Source organism: Thalassophryne amazonica, chromosome 12 (genome assembly GCF_902500255.1).
Source record: "Thalassophryne amazonica chromosome 12, fThaAma1.1, whole genome shotgun sequence".
NCBI lineage: Eukaryota > Metazoa > Chordata > Actinopteri > Batrachoidiformes > Batrachoididae > Thalassophryne > Thalassophryne amazonica.
This window is the reverse complement of record NC_047114.1, coordinates 30,642,999-30,666,990: the sequence shown is the minus strand read 5'-3', so window position 1 is coordinate 30,666,990 and position 23,992 is coordinate 30,642,999. Positions and strand designations below refer to the sequence as shown.

The 23,992-nt window shown below is 46.2% G+C and overlaps 1 protein-coding gene across 1 annotated transcript in view; it reads right to left on the bottom strand.

Moving 5' to 3' along the window:
• The window catches only part of LOC117521193 (ras-related protein Rab-36-like), a 40,909-nt gene that overhangs the window by 10,882 nt on the left and 6,035 nt on the right, over positions 1–23,992 (bottom strand). The window contains exons 3-4 of the mRNA XM_034182542.1: positions 16,875–16,966; positions 16,702–16,776 (exon numbers count right to left, since the gene is read on the bottom strand). Coding sequence (XP_034038433.1) covers positions 16,702–16,776; positions 16,875–16,966 — 167 coding nt within the window. The remainder of the gene's footprint in view (positions 1–16,701; positions 16,777–16,874; positions 16,967–23,992) is intronic.

The window sequence follows — 23,992 nt, the reverse complement described above, 5'->3', positions numbered from 1 at the left end:
TTACAATTGTAGACAAGTAGTCAATTCACAAAAAATGTGTCACGTGGGCAGGCTCGAAGATAAGAGACGTCCGTCCAAAGCAGAACCGGAACCACACGATTTCCTCCGCCACCGAACCCCGGGAATACTGGAGCCGCCAAGTCCCGAACACCCAGGTGGCCACTGCCTCCGCTTGTCGGATCTGGTACTGCTGGCGAGGAACAAAAACAGTTAGATGTGGGTGCGTGTGCACCCAGCAACACGTATGGTGGGAAAACCACCTCCACCTCTCGTTGAAAAAAGAAACAGAATATCTGCTGTCCAACACACACAAGCAACAGATATTCCTGTCAGAAACACAGTCAGCTGAGAACGTTACCTCCTTGGTAGAGCGATATCTCGGCAAAGAAGTGGAGATGACGTCTTGCAGATATACCGCTGCGGATCAGATGATTGGTAACAGCTGTCGTAGGTGACAGCTGTCACCCCGGCTGCTCCTGTGAGGTGGCAACGCCTTCTGGTGCCTGGAGCCCGCACTCCAGGCAGGGTGCCCTCTGGTGGTGGTGGGCCAGCAGTACCTCCTCTTCAGCGGCCCACACAACAGGACCCCCCCCTCAACGGGCGCCTCCTGGCGCCCGACCAGGCTTGTCCGGGTGGCGGCGGTAGAAATCGGCCAGGAGGGCCGGGTCCAGGATGAAGCTCCTCTTCACCCAGGAGCGTTCTTCGGGGCCGTACCCCTCCCAGTCCACCAAATACTGGAAGCCCCGGCCCATCCTTCGGACATCCAAGAGCCGGCGCACAGTCCAAGCCGGCTCGCCATCGATGATCCGGGCAGGAGGTGGTGCCGGACCCGGAGTACAGAGGGGTGAGGTGTGATGTGGCTTAATCCGGGACACATGGAAAACGGGATGGATCCGCAGTGAGGCCGGAAGCTGAAGCCTCACCGCGGCTGGACTGATGGCCTTGAGGATTTTAAATGGACCGATGTACCGATCCTGCAGTTTAGGGGAGACCACTTGGAGGGGAATGTCCTTTGTTGACAACCACACTTCCTGCCCTGGCCGATACGTAGGGGCCGGGGTCCGCCGACGGTCTGCATGGGCTTTCGTCCTCATCCGGGCCCTCAGCAAAGCAGAACGGGCGGCACGCCACACCCGACGGCACTTCCGCAGGTGGGCCAGGACCGAGGGCACACCGACCTCTCCCTCAACCACCGGAAACAAAGGAGGCTGGTACCCCAGACACACCTCAAAAGGGGAGAGGCCGGTGGCTGACGACACCTGGCTGTTATGGGCATACCCGATCCAGGCCAAATGGGTACTCCAGGCCGCCGGGTGCGCGGCCGTCATGCAACGCAGGGCCTGTTCCACCTCCTGATTGGCCCGTTCTGCTTGCCCGTTGGTCTGGGGATGATACCCGGATGAGAGACATACCGTGGCCCCCAGTTCCCGGCAGAAGCTCCTCCAGACTTGCGAGGAGAACTGGGGACCGCGATCGGAGACGATGTCTGTTGGAATCCCATGCAGCCGGACGACGTGGTGGACCAGGAGGTCCGCTGTCTCCTGGGCAGTCGGGAGCTTCGGGAGGGCCACAAAGTGGGCCGCCTTGGAGAATCGGTCCACTATCGTGAGGACGGTGGTGTTGCCCTGGGACGGTGGGAGGCCCGTGACAAAATCCAGGCCGATGTGGGACCAGGGGCGATGAGGCACGGGTAGCGGCTGGAGCAGTCCCGAAGCCCTGCGATGATCAGCCTTGCCCCTGGCGCAGGTGGTGCAGGCCTGGATATAATCCCGGACGTCGGCCTCTAGGGACGCCCACCAGAAGCGCTGCCGGACAACTGCCATGGTTCTTCGCACCCCTGGGTGACAGGAGAGCTTGGAGCCGTGACAGAAGTCCAGGACTGCAGCCCTAGCCTCTGGTGGGACGTAGAGTCTGTTCTTCGGCCCAGTTCCGGGGTCCGGGCTTCGTGCCAGGGCCTCCCGGACGGTTCTCTCTACGTCCCAGGTGAGGGTGGCCACGATAGTGGACTCCGGGATGATGAGTTCCGGTGGATCCGACAACTCCGCTTTGACTTCATCTTCATGTACCCAGGACAAGGCATCCGATCTCTGGTTTTTGGTCCCGGGACGGTAGGTGATCCGGAAGTCAAAACGGCCGAAGAACAGTGACCAGCGGGCTTGCCTGGGGTTCAGCCGCTTGGCGGTCCTGATATACTCCAGGTTCCGGTGGTCAGTGAAAACCGTGAATGGCACGGACGTTCCCTCCAACAGATGTCTCCACTCTTCAAGAGCCTCTTTCACCGCAAGGAGTTCTCGATTGCCGACGTCATAGTTCCGTTCGGCCGGGGTCAACCTGCGGGAAAAATAGGCACACGGGTGAAGGACCTTATCGGTCTTCCCGCTCTGGGAAAGCACAGCTCCTATCCCTGAGTCCGAGGCCTCCACTTCAACCACTAACTGGCGACTAGGATCGGGCTGCACCAGAACGGGTGCAGACGAGAAGCGCCGTTTCAACTCCTTGAACGCGGCATCGCAACGATCCGACCAGGTGAAGGGGACTTTTGGTGAGGTCAGGGCTGTCAGGGGGCTAACTACCTGACTGTAGCCCTTAATGAACCTCCTGTAGAAATTAGCAAAGCAGAGGAACTGTTGCAGCTTCCTACGGCTGGTGGGTTGGGGCCAGTCTCTCACCGCCGCGACCTTGGCCGGATCAGGAGCGACGGAGTTAGGGGAGATGATAAACCCCAGGAAGGACAAAGAAGTGCGGTGGAACTCGCACTTCTCGCCCTTCACAAACAGCCGGTTCTCCAACAACCGCTGCAGGACCTGACGTACATGCCGGACATGAGTCTCAGGATCCGGAGAAAAGATGAGTATATCGTCCAGATATACGAAGACGAATCGGTGCAGGAAATCCCGCAAGACATAATTAACCAATGCTTGGAACGTCGCGGGGGCGTTTGTAAGACCGAACGGCATGACCAGGTACTCAAAATGACCTAAGGGGGTGTTAAATGCCGTCTTCCACTCGTCTCCCTTCCGGATCCGAACCAGGTGATACGCATTTCTAAGATCTAGCTTAGTGAACATTTGGGCTCCATGCAGGGGCGTGAACACTGAATCCAACAAGGGCAATGGGTATCGGTTACGAACCGTGATTTCGTTCAGCCCCCTGTAATCAATGCATGGACGTAGTCCGCCATCCTTTTTCCCCACAAAAAAGAAACCTGCACCCATCGGGGAGGTGGAATTCCGGATCAACCCGGCAGCTAGAGAGTCCCGGATGTAGGTCTCCATTGATTCGCGCTCAGGTCGTGAGAGGTTGTACAGCCTGCTGGACGGGAACTCAACGCCTGGAACCAAATCAATGGCACAATCGTACGGGCGGTGCGGGGGAAGGGTGAGCGCCAGATCCTTGCTGAACACGTCCACAAGGTCATGGTACTCCACCGGCACTGTCCCGAGATTGGGCGGGACTCTGACCTCCTCCTTAGCCTGGGAACCGGGAGGAACCGAGGAACCTAAACATACCCGATGGCAGGTCTCGCTCCACTGAACCACTACCCCGGACGGCCAATCGATCCGGGGATTGTGTTTTAACATCCAGGGGAACCCTAGAATCACGCGGGAGGTGGCAGGAGTCACAAAAAACTCGATCTCCTCCCGGTGGTTCCCTGACACCACCAGAGTTACTGGAGGTGTCTTATGTGTGATTAAAGGGAGTAGGTGTTAAAGATTTTGTATATATGTTATCACTGTTAAACGTTTGTACATTTGCCTTCTTTCTCATGAGAACGGTGTTGTGCTGTTTTGCACTTCACCCTGAGAACGTACGTGTTATTCAACCTTGTTTAGCTTTGTCTTCTTTCTCATGAGAACGGTGTTGTGCTGTTTTGCACTTCACCCTGAGAACGTACATGTTATTCAACCTTGTTTAGCTTTGTCTTCTTTCTCATGAGAACGGAGATGTGCTGTTTTGCACCTGTCTTAATGCAATCCTGAGAATTCAATTTTGTTTTGACGTTTGTGATGTGGTGTTTAGTGTGAAGGAGTGTGGAAGACAGGACACTTCAGGCAGATGCAGAACAGCTGATACCTGCAACAGACGAACGAGATGTGCTGACCTGAAGTGTTCTTCCTTACAGCTGCACTTATTGACGTATGCGTTTATGTTATGGGAAGAAACTTGTCTTGCGTCATTACCCCCACCCTTAGGACAAGTTTCTTGTTTATGTGATGAGGGCGTCTCTTAATAAAAAGAGCGGAAAAGCAGGCCAGACTTTAGTGTAGCCTTGGTGTACAGCCTGGCCGCACTCCGCGCGTAATATTTGACTTTCTGTCTCACTGGTGTTTCTTGACTCTGTTTGTCTTGTTAAAGGTTTTAAGAATGTTTGGAGGAGAAAATACCCAACATTGACTGTGGGCTCGTCCGGGATCTCAACAACACCGGAGGTGTCCGGCGGAGGTCGTCAAGTCCAGACGTAAATCCTTGGCCAAGGTCTGATCGATCGATTGATTGTGTCTGCAATTGTCGACCACCGCTGGCATCGTCTGGTTGACGAGATTTTCCCGAAGAAGACAGACAGGAAGTCGAGTCAGTGAGTAAAATTTCTTTGTAAACAGTACTGAGTGAGTGGTGATCAGATCACATAAAACAGTTAAATTCCGCAAGCGATGATACAGAATCGCCTGTTAATGCAAAGCAGTTAAACTCTGTAAGGAGGGTGCGGACTCCTCTGTTTATATACGCGTACCGGTAGGGGATAAAAGTGATCACATAAAACAGTTAAACTCCGTAAGCGATGATACAGAATCGTCTGTTAATGAAACACAGTTAAACTCTGTAAGGAGGGCGGACTCCTTTACGGTTGCGAGGGACGCGAGTAGTTAAATTCCGGAAGGAGGATACGGACTCCTCTGTTTTAATACGTACAGGAAATCCCGGGTAGAAATATGTGCACTGTAAAAAGGCAGTTAAATTTGGCAGGGACGGCGGAGTCCCCTAAGGCAGGACATTAGTTAAATTTCACGGGAGGGTGAGCTCCCCTGACATAAGAATACGCGTACGATTATTAGGAGTGTTTCTATGTGTAAATAGTGTTTTGCGCAAGTGTAAATAACTGTGTGAAAGTGTAATACTTTGGACAACGTTAGTGACAACCGTGCGTGTGGAAGCAGCAGGCAAGTGATTCCGCTTCCTACGGGGAGGTGAAAGGAATCAACCACACGACGGTAAATTAATTGTCACGTCCAAAGAAAGTGTGAAACTTCAGATTTAGAACACCCTAGGTGTGCCCCCGTCTGAAGTCCAAATTATAACAAGGGATAAAAAAATATAATAAAAATGGGGGGTAAGACGTCTAAAAATAAGGAAAATTTATCAACTGACGACTGGAAAGTTATGGAGGAAAAAAATCCAAAAGCAACAAAGAAATTGGAGACCTGGATAAATAAACATGACTTTGACGGACGACTGAACCTGATCAGCATACAAAAGCTGAAGAAGGAGTTAGAACGGGAACATAAAGGTGATGAGAAAAAGATGCAGAAAGTAGGGGCAGATTTAGTGGCATTTTGGGAGGAAGAAGCAGAGAACAGACAGAAAGGAGCAGAGAAGCGACGATTAGAGAAAGCAAGGAAAAAGAAAGCTGTAGGTAAGGCAGAAGAAGATGTGATAATTCAGCACAGAGAGCCAGAACAGCCTCAACAATCACCGCCGGCTGGTTCGTCGGTGACAAAGAGACCTTTATCTCCTCTACCAGAGGATGACGATGTACCGCCACCACAGTATGATTTGGCAGTAAAACCTAAGGTAAAAAGAGAAAAACCAGAAAAACCACAAACACGCAGTCAAGCGAAAGTGCCTACAGCCCCTCCCATGGTGGAACATAGTGATCAGGGAGGTGCCTATCCTATGATAGAAGTACCAAATCCTCGTGCAGGAACAGCAGGACAGCTACCAACCATGCTCGTTTATCGGACATGGAATGCTGATGATATCAAAGCAGCAGTCGACATGATACCATCGCCACATGTCGATATTGAGGGATTTATGCAGGATATAGAAAACATTAGAACATCTTACCACCTTAATGGACCTGAAGTCCAACAGGTGTGGATGAAAGCATGTGGCCCTAAATGGAGTCAGGTACGCGGAGACTGGAATCCTGCAGATCAACAAGGCGTACCACTGACACATGATGATCTAGTCTTGAAAACAAGAGTGGAAGCTATGATTACACGTGCAAAAGGAGTGTTAGGACCAAAGATAAATTATACTGAAATTACCAGGACAACTCAGAAAGAAGGAGAGCCATGGACAGAGTTTAGGTGCAGATTTGAGAATGTGTTTAGGGTCCATAGTGGCATATTGCCAGAAACACCTGTGTATGAACAACAATTGAAAATTCTCTGATCCAACATTCCAATAAGGATATAAAAGCTTGGATACAGAAACATTGGATTGGATTGCCTACAGGCACATTGGAAGACACACATACACACTGCTGTCATGCAGAAGAAGTCTTAAAACAGAAAAAGACAAGAAACAGCGACAAAGGAGTGTATGTAGCACATGGAGATGATGAAATATATTACCAGCAGGGCAACTTAAGACAGCAGAAGCAGTGCAAACGCCCCAAAAAGCCATGGCAAAATAGACAAGGTGGACAGCCACAACGTCAAGGACCATGGCAACCACAACAGCAGGGAGGGCCACCACGTGGTCCCCTGATTTGTTGGAACTGTGGAAGAGAGGGACATATGTATAGAAATTGTCCAAATCCACCTACTGAGGGAGCAGCAGGGAGAATTCCACAACGGAATAATCCTCCGCAGCCACAGTATCCACAATGACTAGAATCCATAATCCATGATTCCATATCAGATAGGCAGTCTGAATCTGTATGTATGGATCTGTGTGCCTTGCTGGGAAATCCGGTACCAAAACCAGAAGTGACTTTGTTGGTAAATGGACGACCAGTGACATTCCTTTGTGATACAGGAGCATGTAGAACCACATGTAATGACAACATACCTGTCCATCAATTAAGCAACGAACTCTTTAGGGTTCGCTCTGCAAATGGACAAACATCAGACGTCCCTATCACCAAACCCATAACGTTGACAGATCCATTTGGCCTGACGTGTACTATGTCAGTGTTGAGCATGCCACAATGTCCAGTTAACCTCCTAGGACGAGACGGATTGACTGCATTGGGTTTGTCCATAATTGTGGAACAAGGGAAATTAGTTGTTGAACGCACAGGAGGCGTTAACATGGTAAGAGAAGAAAGCGCTGACCCCACATTCCACTATTACTATACATTTGACATCTCAGAAGAAGATGCTGCAGGATGGGGTAAAGATGTCGTCTTGCAAGCGACAGCCCTACTAAAAAATCCTGAACAACAGATGTCACCACCTGACCTGCATGTCACAATGTGGCATAAAGATCCTCCAGGTCCGGATGGTGACTATGAACTAAATTGAAAAATGTTTCACCTGTGAAACTGACAATGACCGATTTGATTCATGATGGCAACACAATAGCCGTCATAACAGTAACAGGCGCCACTGAAGATGTATCAAAATTGAAATTCACAGGTATGCCATTACATATGTCACTTTGTAAGCCATATTTGACAGAATGGCAAGAATTGGGACTGACAGTCATAACAGCTTTGTCAGCCTCTGATTGGAGTAGAGTTGGCCCACGAACGGAGTTCAGTCCATCAACCAAGTTGTATAAAGTGCCAGTTAATGTCTCATTGGTGCTGACAGCTGGAACACACATTGATGCGTCCACTTCACAATCCTGAGTGTTTCAGTTGAGTCCTGAAGAGGATGCTCTTCTCTCTTCAGTACCGTCAGGATTGTGGACAACAGGTCCTTCAGACGTAGGACTGATTAAAAATGCACAACCTGTAGTTATAAGGCCAAAAACAGAATACAGACCATGTGTAAGACAGTATCCATTGAAACCTGATGCAATTGACGGAATCAGGCCAGTATAGAGGATTTATTAACAGCAGGAGTAATAGTGCCATGTCCAGATTCACCATGTAACACACCCATATTTCCTGTGAAAAAGGCTCCGCCCTCAGTGGGGTGGAGAATGATTCAAGATCTGCAGGCAGTAAATGCTGCTGTGATTAAAAGAGCACCATGTGTCCCAGATCCACATACCTTGTTAAATTCGCTGAGACCAAATTCTAATAGTTTCTCAGTAATTGACATAAGTAATGCATTTTTCTCTGTGCCAGTGCATCCAGATAGTCAATTCTGGTTTGCTTTTACCTTTAAAGGACAACGATATACATTCACCAGATTACCGCAGGGTTACGCAGAGAGCCCAACTATTTATTCTCAAGTCATGTCAGCATGTTTAGCCAATTTCGTTCCACCGGCAGATAGCCAACTGTTAGTGTATGTTGATGACATTTTGATTGCCCCTGACACACGAGAAAACTGCATAACTGACACAGTAGCATTATTATGTTTCTTATTTGACAATGGCCACAGAGTGAGTAGAAACAAAGTTCAGTTGTGTAGGGATAAAGTAAAATATTTAGGACATGAGTTATCAGCCACAGGGCGCACGATCCTGTCTGACAGGAAGGAAGCAATTTTGCACGCTCCAAAACCACAAACCAAAAAGCAGATGATGTCATTTCTTGGACTGACAAATTACTGCAGGGCATGGATTCCTTGCTATGCAGAGTTGACACAACTCACAAGGCAATTTGAGACCCCAAAGAGGTAAATTTCCAACACCACAATATCCCTTTCAAGTGATTCATATGGATTATATACAGCTGAGTAAACATGAAGGGAAGGAATTTTGTTTAGTCATAATTGATGCCTTCTCAAAATGGGTAGAATTGTTCCCTACAAAACATGCAGATTCACTTACAGTGGCTAAAGCATTATGCAAAGACATCATCCCACGATTTGGAATACCAGAAACAGTCTATTCAGATAACGGAGCGCATTTTGTTAATGCAATAGTGCAATACGTGGGAGAAGCACTACAGGTTAATCTAAAAAATCATTGTTCTTATCATCCACAAAGTGCCGGATTAGTGGAAAGGATGAATGGAACAGTAAAAAACAGACTTAGAAAGACAATGGAGGAAACAGGCAGACCATGGACGCATTGTGTAGATTTGGTAAAAATGTATATAAACATAACTAGTACCATGGGGTTGACACCGTATGAAACATTGTTTGGCAGAAAATATCGACTGCCATATTATGGACAAATTTGGAATGTACCTGAGGAAGCCAATTTGGCGGATTACATGAGAAAAATGTTAGAAGGACAACGAGGGAGAGTTCCAAACACTGATGATCCCATTTCTCCACAGGAGGACCCTAAAGTGGTACCTGGAGACTGGGTGTTGATAAGAAGCATCAAGAGAAAACACTGGCATTCACCTAAATGGGAAGGGCCCTATCAAGTACTACTCACAACACCCACAGCTTTGAAAATTGGGGAAAGAAGTACATGGATTCATTTAACTCACTGTAAGAAAGTCATTTCTGCAGACACAGACAAACAGTAAGAACAGTAGGACAAGACTAGTAATAGTGTGTGAGCTTGGTGTTAAGATCCAGGTTAGACACGAAAGCTAGCAGAAGACATTAAGAAGCCACTGTTCTGAACATAGGTGTGCTGTAGTGTGCAGAAATGGCGAAAGAAAAAAATAAAAAGAACGGGGGTTTCTGGACCCCACGGACAGTCCTTGTTATGCTACTTTTCTTTTTTGAATTGGGAGTATTATTAAAAGCCATGAGCACGGGACATGATAATAAGGATCACATCCGCAGATTGCAGAGACCAAAAAGAAGTAACAAAGACCCCAGTCCGATAATCAATGCCACAGTACATAGCTGTGATGGGAATAATGCATACCGATTTGGTGTACAGGCCTGCATTCCTAGAAAGACTTCTGTGATCATCTCTGTACCATATAGTGCTCTTACCCATGGAATGCCGGATGGTGACAGAGGGACTAATTACGGAAATAGTTTCTCATGGTATATGACCAACGATCAACAAGATAGGAGATGGGAAACGTTGGTAGCCGATGAATGGAGTAGATGGACACCAAGATGGGCACAAACCGAGTGGGCTAAGTACCAGAGTCAAAGTCTCAAAATGTATCAAACAGATGATAAGCTGTCTATAGTGGTGAATACCACAGAAAAAGGAACCATATTCCCACCTGATATAGAGGGAGACTGTTGGTTGTTCCTCCTTTGGGTATACAAACAAGGAAAAGACCCGTATTTCCATTTCTTCCTCTGTGAGACAGATAGAGTACAGCAACCAATATTGACCGAATTAAGTACGTCAAAGGGGGTGTCCATACAAGCAAAGGGGGTGTCTGTACAAGGCACAAAAGACATGAAGGCAGATGACTGGTTCCTAGTAACTACAGGAATTAGTGGACAAAATAACAATTGGCTTTTAATGGCAGAACAAGCAGGACTAGCAGCAAAGAAGGACTGTGTTGTGTGTATGGGACCCAGACCTGTATTACAGGTAATACCGGCAGCATTACCCAAAGACTGTCTACTGACTGCTATGACACAGACATACATTGCGGTAAACAACAAATGTTTTAAGTGGGACAAGATCTATCCAGTGACCAAATTAACTAAGATCAAACCTTTATTCTCAAGCAAAGTTGGGCATGCTAACCATACATGTGTACACTTGACAGGGACAAGTAAGACTTTGGGTAGCTTAAACCACACCGCCTGGTGTAAGAATGTGGTCCATAGTGCTCCCACATTCAAACCTGTCGGGAGGAGTGACGTATGGTGGTGGTGTGGGGATAACAGAATCTTTGACAGACTGCCACGAAATGTGTCAGGTTATTGTGCATTAATATCATTATTGTTACCAGTTGAAGCCATACCCATGACCCCTGAAGACGTTACGACATATGCAGCCTCTCTTATTCCTGAAGATTGGCAGAAAGGCGTAGCCAGACATAGAGTGAAAAGAGATTGGAAAGGAGTGGGAAATCCAACATATATTGACGCAATAGGAGTCCCCAGGGGAGTGCCTGACGAGTATAAACTGGTTAATCAAATAGCAGCTGGATTCGAATCTTCCATCTGTTGGTGGTGCTCAATTAATAAAACGTGGACAGAATAAACTACATCCACTACAATGTACAGAAATTAGGAAATTGGACTGAGGAAGGATTTAAGGCTGTCCATTCACAGTTAGAAGCCACGTCCCTTATGGCCTTCCAGAATCGCATTGCTCTGGACATGTTGTTGGCAGAGAAAGGAGGTGTTTGTGCCATGTTCGGAGAACAATGCTGCACATTCATTCCCAACAACACAGCTGCAGACGGCAGTCTCACTCAAGCCATTGACGGGCTGAGGACGTTGAACAGGAAGATGAAAGAGCACAGTGGAGTAAACACCGAAGGCTGGGATTGGTGGCTGGAAGGGATGGGAAAATGGAGGTCTTTGATTTCTTCACTATTAGTGTCTATAGCAGTATTTGCTGCAATTCTAACTGTGTGGATGTTGTTGTATTCCATGTCTCCGAGGCCTTGTAAATAGAATGATAACCACAGCAATAAGTCCAGGACCAGGAGGGGGTCCAGCATCATATCCACTTCTGGGGACAGATGACGACAAGGAGGACGATGGCTCTCCTGACCTGTACCCAGACCAATGGAAGTATGATGACCCAGACACCGATGATGGTGACAATGATGACATCACCTCTGGGTGTAAGCCTAGAGGAAAACATACCATGATGAACCTCTTAGTGAAAATCTCAAAAAGAAGTGCTAAGCTGAGTGATGCCTACTGTATGTTTTAACAGGCGATAAACAGGAGGGGAATGTTAAAGATTTTGTATATATGTTATCACTGTTAAACGTTTGTACATTTGCCTTCTTTCTCATGAGAACGGTGTTGTGCTGTTTTGCACTTCACCCTGAGAACGTACGTGTTATTCAACCTTGTTTAGCTTTGTCTTCTTTCTCATGAGAACGGAGATGTGCTGTTTTGCACCTGTCTTAATGCAATCCTGAGAATTCAATTTTGTTTTGACGTTTGTGATGTGGTGTTTAGTGTGAAGGAGTGTGGAAGACAGGACACTTCAGGCAGATGCAGAACAGCTGATACCTGCAACAGACGAACGAGATTGTGCTGACCTGAAGTGTTCTTCCTTACAGCTGCACTTATTGACGTATGCGTTTATGTTATGGGAAGAAACTTGTCTTGCGTCATTACCCCACCCTTAGGACAAGTTTCTTGTTTATGTGATGAGGGCGTCTCTTAATAAAAAGAGCGGAAAAGCAGGCCAGACTTTAGTGTAGCCTTGGTGTACAGCTCCTGCCGCAACTCCGCGCGTAATATTTGACTTTCTGTCTCACTGGTGTTTCTTGACTCTGTTTGTCTTGTTAAAGGTTTTAAGAATGTTTGGAGGAGAAAATACCCAACAGTAGGGAGCCATCTAGTGCCCGTACTTGCACAGGTGAAGTAAGTGCCACCAGAGGGAGCCCTGCCTCCCTGGCCCATTTGCTGTCTAGCAAATTCCCTTCAGAGCCCGTGTCCACCAGTTGCTGGGGCCTGAAGGGTTAATCCTCATAAAGGATTGTACACCGGGAGTCGTTTGGCAATATGGGTGGTCCCACGTGAAGGTCATGGGCCCACCCCTAGCCCAGTTTTCTAGGGGCGGGGCGTTGGTGTTTAACCACTCGGGGGCAGTCCCTCACTTGATGCTCTATCGAGCCACAAACAAAGCACGCTCCGCGGACCAGCCTCCTCTGTCTATCCGGTGGTCTAAATGTGGCCCTGCTCGTGTCCATAGCTTCATCAGCAGGGGGAGCTGTAACCACACGGAGCGTAGAGGCCGTGGAGCGTGGGGAGGGGCGGAGCTCGGTTGGAACCGGAAGGGAGAGGGACGGCGCGTGCCCGGCCCGCCCTTTCGTCTCATTCCCGACGGCGTTCTTCTAACCGATTGTCTAATCGTATAACCAGTCAATAAGCCCGTCTAAATCCCGCGGTTCGTCCTTAGCCACCAGGTGCTCCTTCAGGACCAACGACAGTCCGTTTACGAAGGCAGCACGGAGGGCAGTGCTATTCCAGCCGGACCTCGCCGCCCGCGATGCGGAAGTCGACTGCATAGCAGCTGCGCTCCGGCGCCCCTGTCTCATTGACAGCAGCACGGCTGAAGCGGTCTCTCCTCTATTTGGGTGATCGAACACTGTTCTGAACTCCCTCACAAACCCATCATATGTCCTGAAGGAGCCGTGAAATTTTGCTCCCAGAGCGCTGTAGCCCAAGCGCTGTGCCTCACCGCGAAGCAGAGTTATAACAGAAGCTATCTTGCTAGCATCAGTCGCTACATGACGGGACGTTGTGCGAAGACGAGCGAGACACTGCATAAGAAAGTCCGCGCACGTCTCCACACAACCCCCGTACGGCTCTGGAGGGGCTTATGTATGCTTCAGGGGAAGGTGGGAGGGGTCGTTGAACGACCTGTGGAATGTCAACGTTGCGCACAGATCGACAGGAGGGAGAGCCGCAGCAGCGCCCTGAGGGCGCGCTTCCACCTGAGCAGCGAGAGCCTCCACCCTGCGGTTAAGGAGGACGTTCTGCTCGGTCATTAGATCCAACCGAGCCGTAAAGGCGGTGAGGATTCGCTGCAACTCACCATCATTCCTCCTGCAGACGCCTGTGTGCCCTGTTCTTCCATTGGCCGTTCAACAGCCGGTTGACGCCCCTCGGGGTCCATGACGTTGGCCGAGATATCCTGTTGTGAAAGTGTAGGAACACGGACCCACAACAGGGGCGCAAATGAACGGACAATGAAGGAAGTCAAATAACAACACTTTACTGTGAAGAAGCACAACCAACACGGCGAATTACAATTATAGACAAGTAGTCAATTCACAAAAAATGTGTCACGTGGGCAGGCTCGAAGATAAGAGACGTCCGTCCAAAGCAGAACCGGAACCACACGATTTCCTCCGCCACCGAACCCCGGGAATACTGGAGCCGCCAAGTCCCGAACACCCAGGTGGCCACTGCCTCCGCTTGTCGGATCTGGTACTGCTGGCGAGGAACAAAAACAGTTAGATGTGGGTGCGTGTGCACCCAGCAACAGTATGGTGGGAAAACCACCTCCACCTCTCGTCGAAAAAAGAAACAGAATATCTGCTGTCCAACACACACAAGCAACAGATATTCCTGTCAGAAACACAGTCAGCTGAGAACGTTACCTCCTTGGTAGAGCGATATCTCGGCAAAGAAGTGGAGATGACGTCTTGCAGATATACCGCTGCGGATCAGATGATTGGTAACAGCTGTCGTAGCTGACAGCTGTCACCCCTGCTCCTGTGAGGTGGCAGCCCTCTGGTGCCTGGAGCCCACACTCCAGGCAGGGTGCCCTCTGGTGGTGGTGGGCCAGCAGTACCTCCTCTTCAGCGGCCCACACAACACTATGTCTACACATAAGTATCAGTGGACCATATGCTAATTTACCAATTCTGAAAGTCCATCGGACCTCAGAAAGCCCATCTGCAATTATTGCTTTATCTCCAAAATCAGTCTATGCAAGCGAAATTATGTTCAGTATGCGTTGTCATTAGTGCCACTTCGAAAATTAAATTCATGATAAGTAATTTATCCTAAACTTATGATCTGTTGTTTTTTCAAACTTATGCAAAAACAAATCTTGAGGAAAAAAAATACAGTATGCGATAGTTAATAATTATTAAGAGCCTGTCTTTCATATTTATGAATACATTTTACCACATTGCAGTTGTTTTTTTAATGAAAACTCAACCTATCATTCTTTTGAGTTCTACACATGTGGTGATACCTTATTTACACCAGGTATAAAATCAGTGCTGGCTATTCTCAGAATAAAGTACTTATATCCACAGTTTCAAATTGCATAAGTCAAATGGTGTCCACTTTATGGCCTTTTCAAAACATTAAAATTACTGTTCTGGATGCTCAGAATGCATCTGGGCTCATCTAGACACCGTTGGCTTCAGACCCCCGGCCTATGGGCTTCGGCCCTGTGGGCCTCGCACTTTGTCCCCCCCAATTTCTAGTTCTAAATTGCGCCCTTGAACATACCACTGTCCCAGCTTTTTTAAAACGTCTTGCAGGCATGCATTTCAAAATGAGCACATATTTGCACAAAAACAATAAAGTTTATCAGTCTGAACATTAAATATCTTGTCTCTGTGGCGTATTCATTTGAATAAAGGTTGAAGAGGATTTTCAAATCATTGTATTCTGTTTATATTTACATTTTACACAATGTCCCAACTTCAATGGAATTGGGGTTGTACAACACAGTCCATATGGAAACAGGCTGATAGAATGGTCAAGGACACAGGCAGAAGTTCAGTGCACAAGAAGATGGACAACAGTGTCAGTGTAGGTAGCAGCAAACACAGAGTCTAGAGAAAGAGGCAGATGGTCAAAACACAGTGAATCACACCAGGTAGATGAATCAGGAAATGGCAGCCTAGGCTCAAGAAACACAAGGAGACACTGTGGGTCGGCAACTGGAGATCAAACACGAAGCGTGAACATGAGAAATAAGGCACAGAAGCAAGACAATCTGGCACTGGAGTGATGGACTATGGACAGTTGAATGGTGTGTCACTCAAGCAGCAGTACATTATGGGAAAATTGCCATCTACTGGCCATCCAGTAGATGGCAGTGTTCATGGCAGTGTGAATAGCAATTTCCACACATTCGCTAAAAGTGCAGAATCACTTAACAGAATTTCAGTTTTCAAATTACCTTTTATACTAATTTAAAAAAATGACATATTTGCAAATACAGATTTATCTGTAAAACCCACCACACACATTTCAGTAACTTGTGTGTTATACCGACCAACCACTGATGACAGGAAACTAATTTTCCCATAATGCATTGCGGCATGGGCGTCTGTAAATGCTAAAACCATCAAAATTAGTGCATTACATTAAAACTAAAACATATAGCTGATATTTTCACTTTGTAAAATGACAGAGGTGACATTAATTTCAATAACTTGCCCAAAATTAGTTTGTTTATAATTTGAACCATAAGTCAAAACTGTCTGCCTGTGCGTGAGTCGTGTGATACGCCTGCAAGTCTGTGTGCGGTGAAAGTAAATTATCTTTTCTCTCTCTCTCTCTCTCTTCCTTTCTCTCTGGTAGTCAGCTCCTAGTCAGCGCTACCTCTCATAGATGTCTGTCTGCTGCAAAACATGTAACAGGCAGGCACTAAAATCTATGATTTCGGACTATATAAATGTTTTTAAATGTTAAGCTTTATTCACTATGCCCGCAAAAATATGTTAGTGGTCTAAAAGTTACTGGAACTAAATTTATCGGAAGCTAATTGGTCTGCTGATGGTTTTCAAAGTTATCTGAAAAGCTAATCCACTAACGAAAACATTAGCTTCGATAATTAGTGGATTAGCGGAACTGTGCCCACCACTGCCCAAAGCACATAAAACAAAAGACGTGAGGAAACATGAACCTTGACAACAACCATACAGTTTGATGAGTTCCCTCCAGTACGAAAGTGTCTGTTCTGTGTGTCAGTCCTGCAATGGATTTGCAGCCTGTCCAGGTTCCTCTCGCTGGGATAGGCTCCATCTCCCCTATGATCCTTAAGTGGAATAAGTGTGTATAGAAATTAATGAAAGACTTGTTGATACCATACCTATTAATGAGACAAGTCTTTCCCACGTTGAAGTCACCAACAACCACTACTTTTGCCATTTTCTGGTGATCCCACCTTTAAAAAATAGAATTTTATTCCCATTGCTAATTCCAGAAACACATTTTTTTATCATTTGAATTTGACTTTGATTTCAAACATAGTGAGGGCCTCACGGCTGATGGCTGATGGTTCTGTCTTTGCATCCAAGTTTAGTCTTAATGGCCCAGTCCTCCTTCATTTGCAGGCAAGCCTCGGGTCTGTAACACTGAAAACAGCAACAACTTAATTTTCCTTACTTTCGTCTGCAAACATTTACAGTTGTGCATGAATAAACTAGCCCCTTTTTTAAAACACACTGCCTGCATTATGTAGTACACAGCACATAATGTACTGCTGGCTGCTGGACAGTTCTGGGCCATCAATTATCAAACTGTACATGGAAAAGGTTCTAAATGCTGACATATGACACATTTATTATGTATGCACCTACAAAAAAACTGCATTGTGTGTATGCTCGTAAATGCATACGGAAAGTATTCACAGCACTTCACTTTTCCACATTTTGTTATGTTACAGCCTTATTCCAAATTGGATGAAATTCATTTTCCCCTCAAAATTAGACACACAATACCCCACAATGACAATGTGAAAAAAGTTTTTTTTTTTTTTTTTTTTTTAATTTTTGAAAATATATTAAAAATTAAAAAAAACAACAACTAAGAAATCACATGTACATAAGGGTTCATAGCCTTTGCCATGAAGATCACACTTGAGCTCAGGTACATCCACTGATCATCCTTGAGATGTTATACAGCTTAATTGGAGACCACTTGATTTGGAAAAACACACACCTATCTACATATAGGGTTGACAGGTTGAACAGTTGAACACTTGACAGTGCATGTCAGAGCACAAACAAGCATGAAGTCAAAGTAATTGTCTGTAGACGTGCGAGACAGGACTGTCTCGAGGCACAAATCTGGGTAAGGATGCAGAAACATTTCCACTGCTTTGAAGGTCCCAATGAACACAGCGGCCTCCATCATCCATAAATGGAAGCAGTTCAGATCAACCAAGACTCTTCCACGAGTTGGCCACCTGTCTAATCTGAGCAATCGGGGGAGAAGAGCCTTAGTTATGGAGGTGACCCAGAACCTGATGGCCATGCTGTCAGAGCTCCAGCATTCCTCTGTGGAGAGAGGAGAACTTTCCAAAAGAACAACCATCTCTGCAGCAATTCATCAATCTGCCTGTATGGTAGAGTGGCCAGATGTAAGCCACTCCTTAGTAAAAGGCATATGGCAGCCACCTGGAGTTTGCCAAAAGGCACCTGGAGGACTCTAAGACCATGAGAAACAAAATTCTCCAGTCTGATGAGACAAAGATTGAACTATTTGGCCTGAAAGCCAGGTGCATGTTTGGAGGAAACCAGGCACCATCCCTACAGTGAAGCACAATGGTGGCAGCATCATTGGTGTTGTTTTTCAGTGGCAGGAACTGGGAGACTAGTCAGGATTGAGGGAAAGATGAATGCAGCAATGTACAGAGACATCCTGGAAGAAAACCTGTTCCAGAGCGCTATTGACCTCAGACTGGGGAACGGTTCATCTTTCAGCAGGACAATGACCCTAAGCACGCAGCCAAGATTTCAAAGGAGTGGATTCAGGACAACTCAGTGAATGTCCTTGAGTGGCCCAGCCAGAGCCCAGACCTGATTTAACATTTCTGGAGAGTTCTGAAAATGGCTGTGCACCGACGCTCCCCATCCAACCTGATGGAGCTTGAGAGGTGCTACAAAAAGGAATGGGCAAAACTGCCCAAAGATAGGTGCACCAAGCTTGTGGCATCATATTCAAGAAGACCTGCCAAAGGGGCATCAACAAAGTACTGAGGAAGGGTGTGAATACTTATGTACATGTGATTTCTTAGTTTTTTTATTTTTAATAAATTTGGGAATTTTTTTTTTTTTTACTTTTTCATGTTGTCATTATGGGATGTTTTTAGTAGAATTTTGAGGGGAAAAAATTAATTTACTCCATTTTGGAATAAGGCTGTAAAATAACAAAATAAGTTTAAGTTGAGACATTTCCTTCCACTCTATGTAAAAACCAACACAAGTAATCAATGTAACATGTTGGTGTTTACAAATAAATGTGCTTTTGTAAAATATGTCATTTTTTTCATTTGTATATAAAAAAAAATAATAATTTCCCGCTAGAAAGTGCCTAAGCACAGGCGTGATGACATCACAACTCTATCCAGTTAGGGAGACAAGTGTTGTGTGGACCGCTGAAGAGGAGGTACTGCTGGTCCACCACCAGAGGACACCCTGCCTGAAGTGTGGGCTTCAGGCACGAGAGGGCGCAGCCGCCTCGAGGAAACAGCCGGGAGTGGCAGGTGCCACTCATCATCTCATCATTCCATCCATCTATAAAAGCCGGACAGCAACTCCACCTCCCTGCCGAGATATCGTTCTACCCATCAGGTAAAACCCTCAGCCGTTTTTCTGTGCCGAACGCACGTGTTTTTCTCTGAGTTTTTTTGCAGGAGTACCTGTTGCCTACTTTCAGCTGGGAGCTGGGTTTGTGGTTAGTAGAGGAGTGACGCTCTTCACCCCTCACTCCAAACCAGATAAGTAGCACTTTCAGGCTCTGCACGAACTGTGTTCCTGTGTTGGAGGTGGAGATTTACCCTCAAAAGGAACTGAACTGTTTGCTGACTGTTTTACTGGGTGTGCACACACCCACCATAAACTGTTTCTGCTTCCTGCCAGCAGTACCAGGTCTGACAGCTAGGAGACGGTGGCCACCTGGGGACTCTGGACTTGGCGGCTCCAATGTGCTCCAGATCCGTCGGCAGTGGAAATCGTGTGGGACCCGGCTCTTCTCTGGACAGACGTCTTCTATCCTCGAGCCTGCCCGCACGTCACCTTTGTATATTTGAGTGGATTCTAAATCTGTGATTGTCTGTATTCCATTGTGCACATTCACAACAGTAAATTGTTATCTTTTTGGCTCATCCATTGTCCGTTCATTTACGCCCCCTGTTGTGGGTCCGTGTCACTACACTTTCCCAACAACAAGGTTTCTTTCAATAACAAGAACTGTCAAATAACTTTATCATGTGTGGTTGGAGTTGTGTGGTGATAGGAATCACTGTTTGAATGCTTGAATAACGATGTCAGTCGCACAAAGAAATCAATCATGAAAACATGTTTGGTGCGGTGTTATAACAGATCAATCAGTCGCTCCGTGAAGCGTCATAACATCAAGCCTGGTTCACATGGCAAAATAATTAGGCTGATATCGGATCCGATCTTCCCCTTCCGACAATCTTAAGGACGCCCCGACAATCGTGATGACGCTAAATAATCTTATCAGATATTCCTGCCGTGGTGGTTTGTAAGAGCACTCTGATCTGCTCAGAAGGACGTGAGGAGCCAAATGTGACATGCAGCCAATCAGAAAGCGAAGTGTCTGACCTGGGAATGTTTGTGTGTTGTTTTTACCGTGTGCCGGACACCACACACTGTACAACTACGAGGTCTGTTAGAAAAGTATCCGACCTTTTATTTTTATCAAAAACCATATGGATTTGAATCACGTGTGATTGCATCAGCCAAGCTTGAACCTTCGTGCGCATGCGTGAGTTTTTTCACACCTGTCGGTTGCGTCATTTGCCTGTGAGCAGGCTTTGTGTGAGCACTGGTCCACCCTGTCATCGTTTTTTTTATTGTGAATAAATATCTGAACGATTTGGAGCTTTGCTGCATCAATTTTTTTCCAGAAACTGTGAGAGACCTCCAAGTGGACACCGTTCGGAAAATTAATATGGCTTTCAGAAAATTAATATTGTTACAGGAGTTTTTGTCATGGAAAGAGGAGAGGAGGGACGCGCCATGGAGCCGTTCATTACGCGGGACAAAACCACCTCGGTGTTGGTCTCACAGGACGGCTTAAAGGTGGATTTCAGATGGCTGTCGGTTGCTTTTCAGTCGTGTGATTATCCGATTGTGATTGTGCATGAGCTGGACCTGCCCCAACATGTCCTGGAAGGCTTCATCACGGCGTTGCTTTGCACCATGCAGCTCCACCGCAACAAAAACTCCTGTAACAGTGGAATGTGCCGTTCATTTCTAAACTGGATGCTGTCTTGATCCGGTATGTCGTCTGACTAGCACAGAAATTGTGAAAAGATGTGGACATCAGCATTTTTTCGGCACATTGAGACAGACATGCAGAGGAGTTCCGCGCGTCACGGTGGAGCTGCATGGCGCAAAGCAACGTCGTGATGAAGCCTTCCAGGACATGTTCGGGCATGTCCAGCTCATGCACAATCACAATTGGATAATCACACGACTGAAAAGCAACCGGAATCCATCTGAAATCCACCTTTAAGCTGTCCTGTGAGACCAACACCGAGGTGGTTTTGTCCCGCGTAATGAACGGCTCCGTGGCGCGTCCCTCTGCTTTTCTTTCCATGAAAAAACTCCTGTAACGTGGAATGTGCCGAAAAAGTGCTGATGTCCACGACTTCTGCCTTTTTGTGAAAGTCAGACGAGGTCCCGGATCAACAAAGCCTTCACGTTGGAAATGATCTGGTTGTTTCAGCGGGGTCTGAGCATGTCGATCGGCGCTGGGAGCGCGCCGTGCTCTCAGCAGCTGTGGGCCATCCTTAAAGCGGCAGTAACACTCCTTAATCTGTATAATCCCCATAAAATCGTCCCTGAAAGCCATATTAATTTTCCGAACGGTGTCCACCTGGAGGTCTCTCACAGTTTCTGGAAAAAAATTGATGCAGCAAAGCTCCAAATTGTTCAGACATTTATTTGCAATAAAAAAACGACGAGAGGGGTGGACCAGTGCTCACACAAAGCCTGCTCACAGGCGAATGACGCAACCAACAGGCGTGAAAAAACTCACGCATGTGCACGAAGGTTCAAGCTTGGCTGATGCAATCACACGTGATTCAAATCCATATGGTTTTTGAAAAAAATAAAAGGTTGGATACTTTTCTAACAGACCTCGTAAACCTGTTAGATCTGACTTTTTTTTATCTCCACGTGTGGGGTCTCTCAGGTTTTTGAAACCTACAGATAATTTTAAAATCCTGCAGTCACAACAACACTGTGATATAACTGGTCGCCAATAGATGGCAGTGTTCTATGCATTTTGACGCTGGTTATATCACATGGCCTGAATCACAACAGACTTTTCGGCTTTGAGAAGCAACCTGGGCTTCTTCTGGCATTTTTACATAAAACAAATACAATAACAATGTCTATAAACCCAGAGAATATATTCACAAGAGTTTGAGGCACAATAAACAAAGTGTTTAATGCTTTCTCCCTGTCGAGCCTGATCAGAGCATTTCAAATGCAGTTCTTTGTGTGAACACCCATAATGCACTGGGCACAGCTGCATGTCCACACTAAAACCTTCAAAATTAGTGCATTACTTTAAAACATATACGAGGTCTGTTAGAAAAATATCAGACCTTTTTATTTTTTTCAAAAACCTGATGGATTCGTCGCCACTCCTTTTCATGGCCAAATCTTCTGTCACAGTGGAATGTGCCAAAAAAGTGCTGATGTCCACCTCTTCCACAATTTCTCGGACAGTCACACGACAGTCCCGCATCACCACAGTGTTCACTTTGGAAATCATCCGGTCATTTCAGCATGTTGATGGCCGCCCGGAGCATGGCTCGCTCTCCACTGTTGTGCAGCCGTCTTTAAACCGGTTGTACTGCTCCTTAATCTGTGTGATGCCCATAGCATCGTCACCGAAAGCCGTCTGAATAATCCAAATGGTTTCCACCTGGCTGTTGCCCAGTTTCTGGCAAAATCTGATGCAGTCGCGCTGCTCCAGTTGTTCCGCCATTTCCTTGCAAAGAAAAAACGACAAGTGACTACACCCATCCTCACAAAGGCTGCTTACAAGCAAATGACGCAATCGACAGGCGTGAAAAATTCATGCATGCGCACGAAGGTTCAAGGTTGGCTCATGCAAGCACACATGATTCAAATCCATCAGGTTTTTGAAAAAAATAAAAAGGTCAGATACTTTTCTAACAGACCTTGTATCTGATATTTTTACTTTGTAAAACTTCAGCCGTGACGTTAACTTAAATAACTTGTCCGAAATTAGTTTGGTTAAAATTTTAACCATAAGTTAAAACTGTATGCCTCTGGATGACTTGGGTGCTATTGCCAGCCTATTCATATAGGGTCAAAAGAAATTAGTTTTTTCTTTTCTATGACCAGTTCTCCGTTGCCTGCAGAGGATAGAGCAGTTTCTTTCAGAACCAGCTCTTCTCTGTTTGTAGAGGATAGAACTGCACATCTACTTCAAAAAGCTACGTCTGCAAAAATGTTTGCGGTCTAAAAGTTATCGGACCAAAACTTATCGGAAGACAATTGGTCCGATGATGGTTTCCAAAGTTATCTGAAAAAATAATCTGATAATGAAAAAAATATCTTTGATAGTTAGCAGATTAGCGGAACTGTGCCACCACTGATATGGTGTAACATTTCCAAGTCACCTAGGAAAGTTAGAAACCCTTCATAAGAAAGTCATACATGCCTCGTGATGGTCTGATTTTTAATGTTCTACCAGAATGCTTTTCCACCAATACAATCTTCTCAGGTTTGGTGAGTATAATTACCTCCAGAAGGCATGTATAATGTTCCAGGTTGTCTACAAACTCAACCATAAACTGTGTGAACTCATTCCAGTTTCTTCCTATGTATGCGCACATCTATGCCACCAGGACTAAAAACCTAATTACTGGGAAAAAAAACCCAAAGGCTTTAGAATTGCGTGCAGAGGAATGTAGATTTGGATTAAGCTTGATGAGAAGCTAAAAACGTCTCATTCCACCTCCATTTTCAAGGAAAAAATAAAATAAAAATGCAACTCTTGTCATTGTATCATTAATTTACTGATCATTGCTCTTTCTTCATTAATTAGATATTGGGTGTACCTACTAATCTCGTGCAATCAGGATGCTGTGATTGTCTGTTGTGTGTCAGATATATGTCTCTATGTTGTTGTACTTGAAGGATATCTTTCTAATATCTTGTCTGTTTACCTTATTTGGAAGAAGCTGGATGCCCTATCAGAATAGCTTCCTTGGGATATGCATATATCCCCCCGGGGGGGGGGGGGGGGGCTGGAGCCTGTCCCAGCAGTGAGGTATGACAGCTGCTTTTATTTTATTCTGGTTTTTTGACAGTTTGTTTGTTTGATAGCTCATTTACTGGAGTTCTGTTATTCCCTTAAAACAGGCA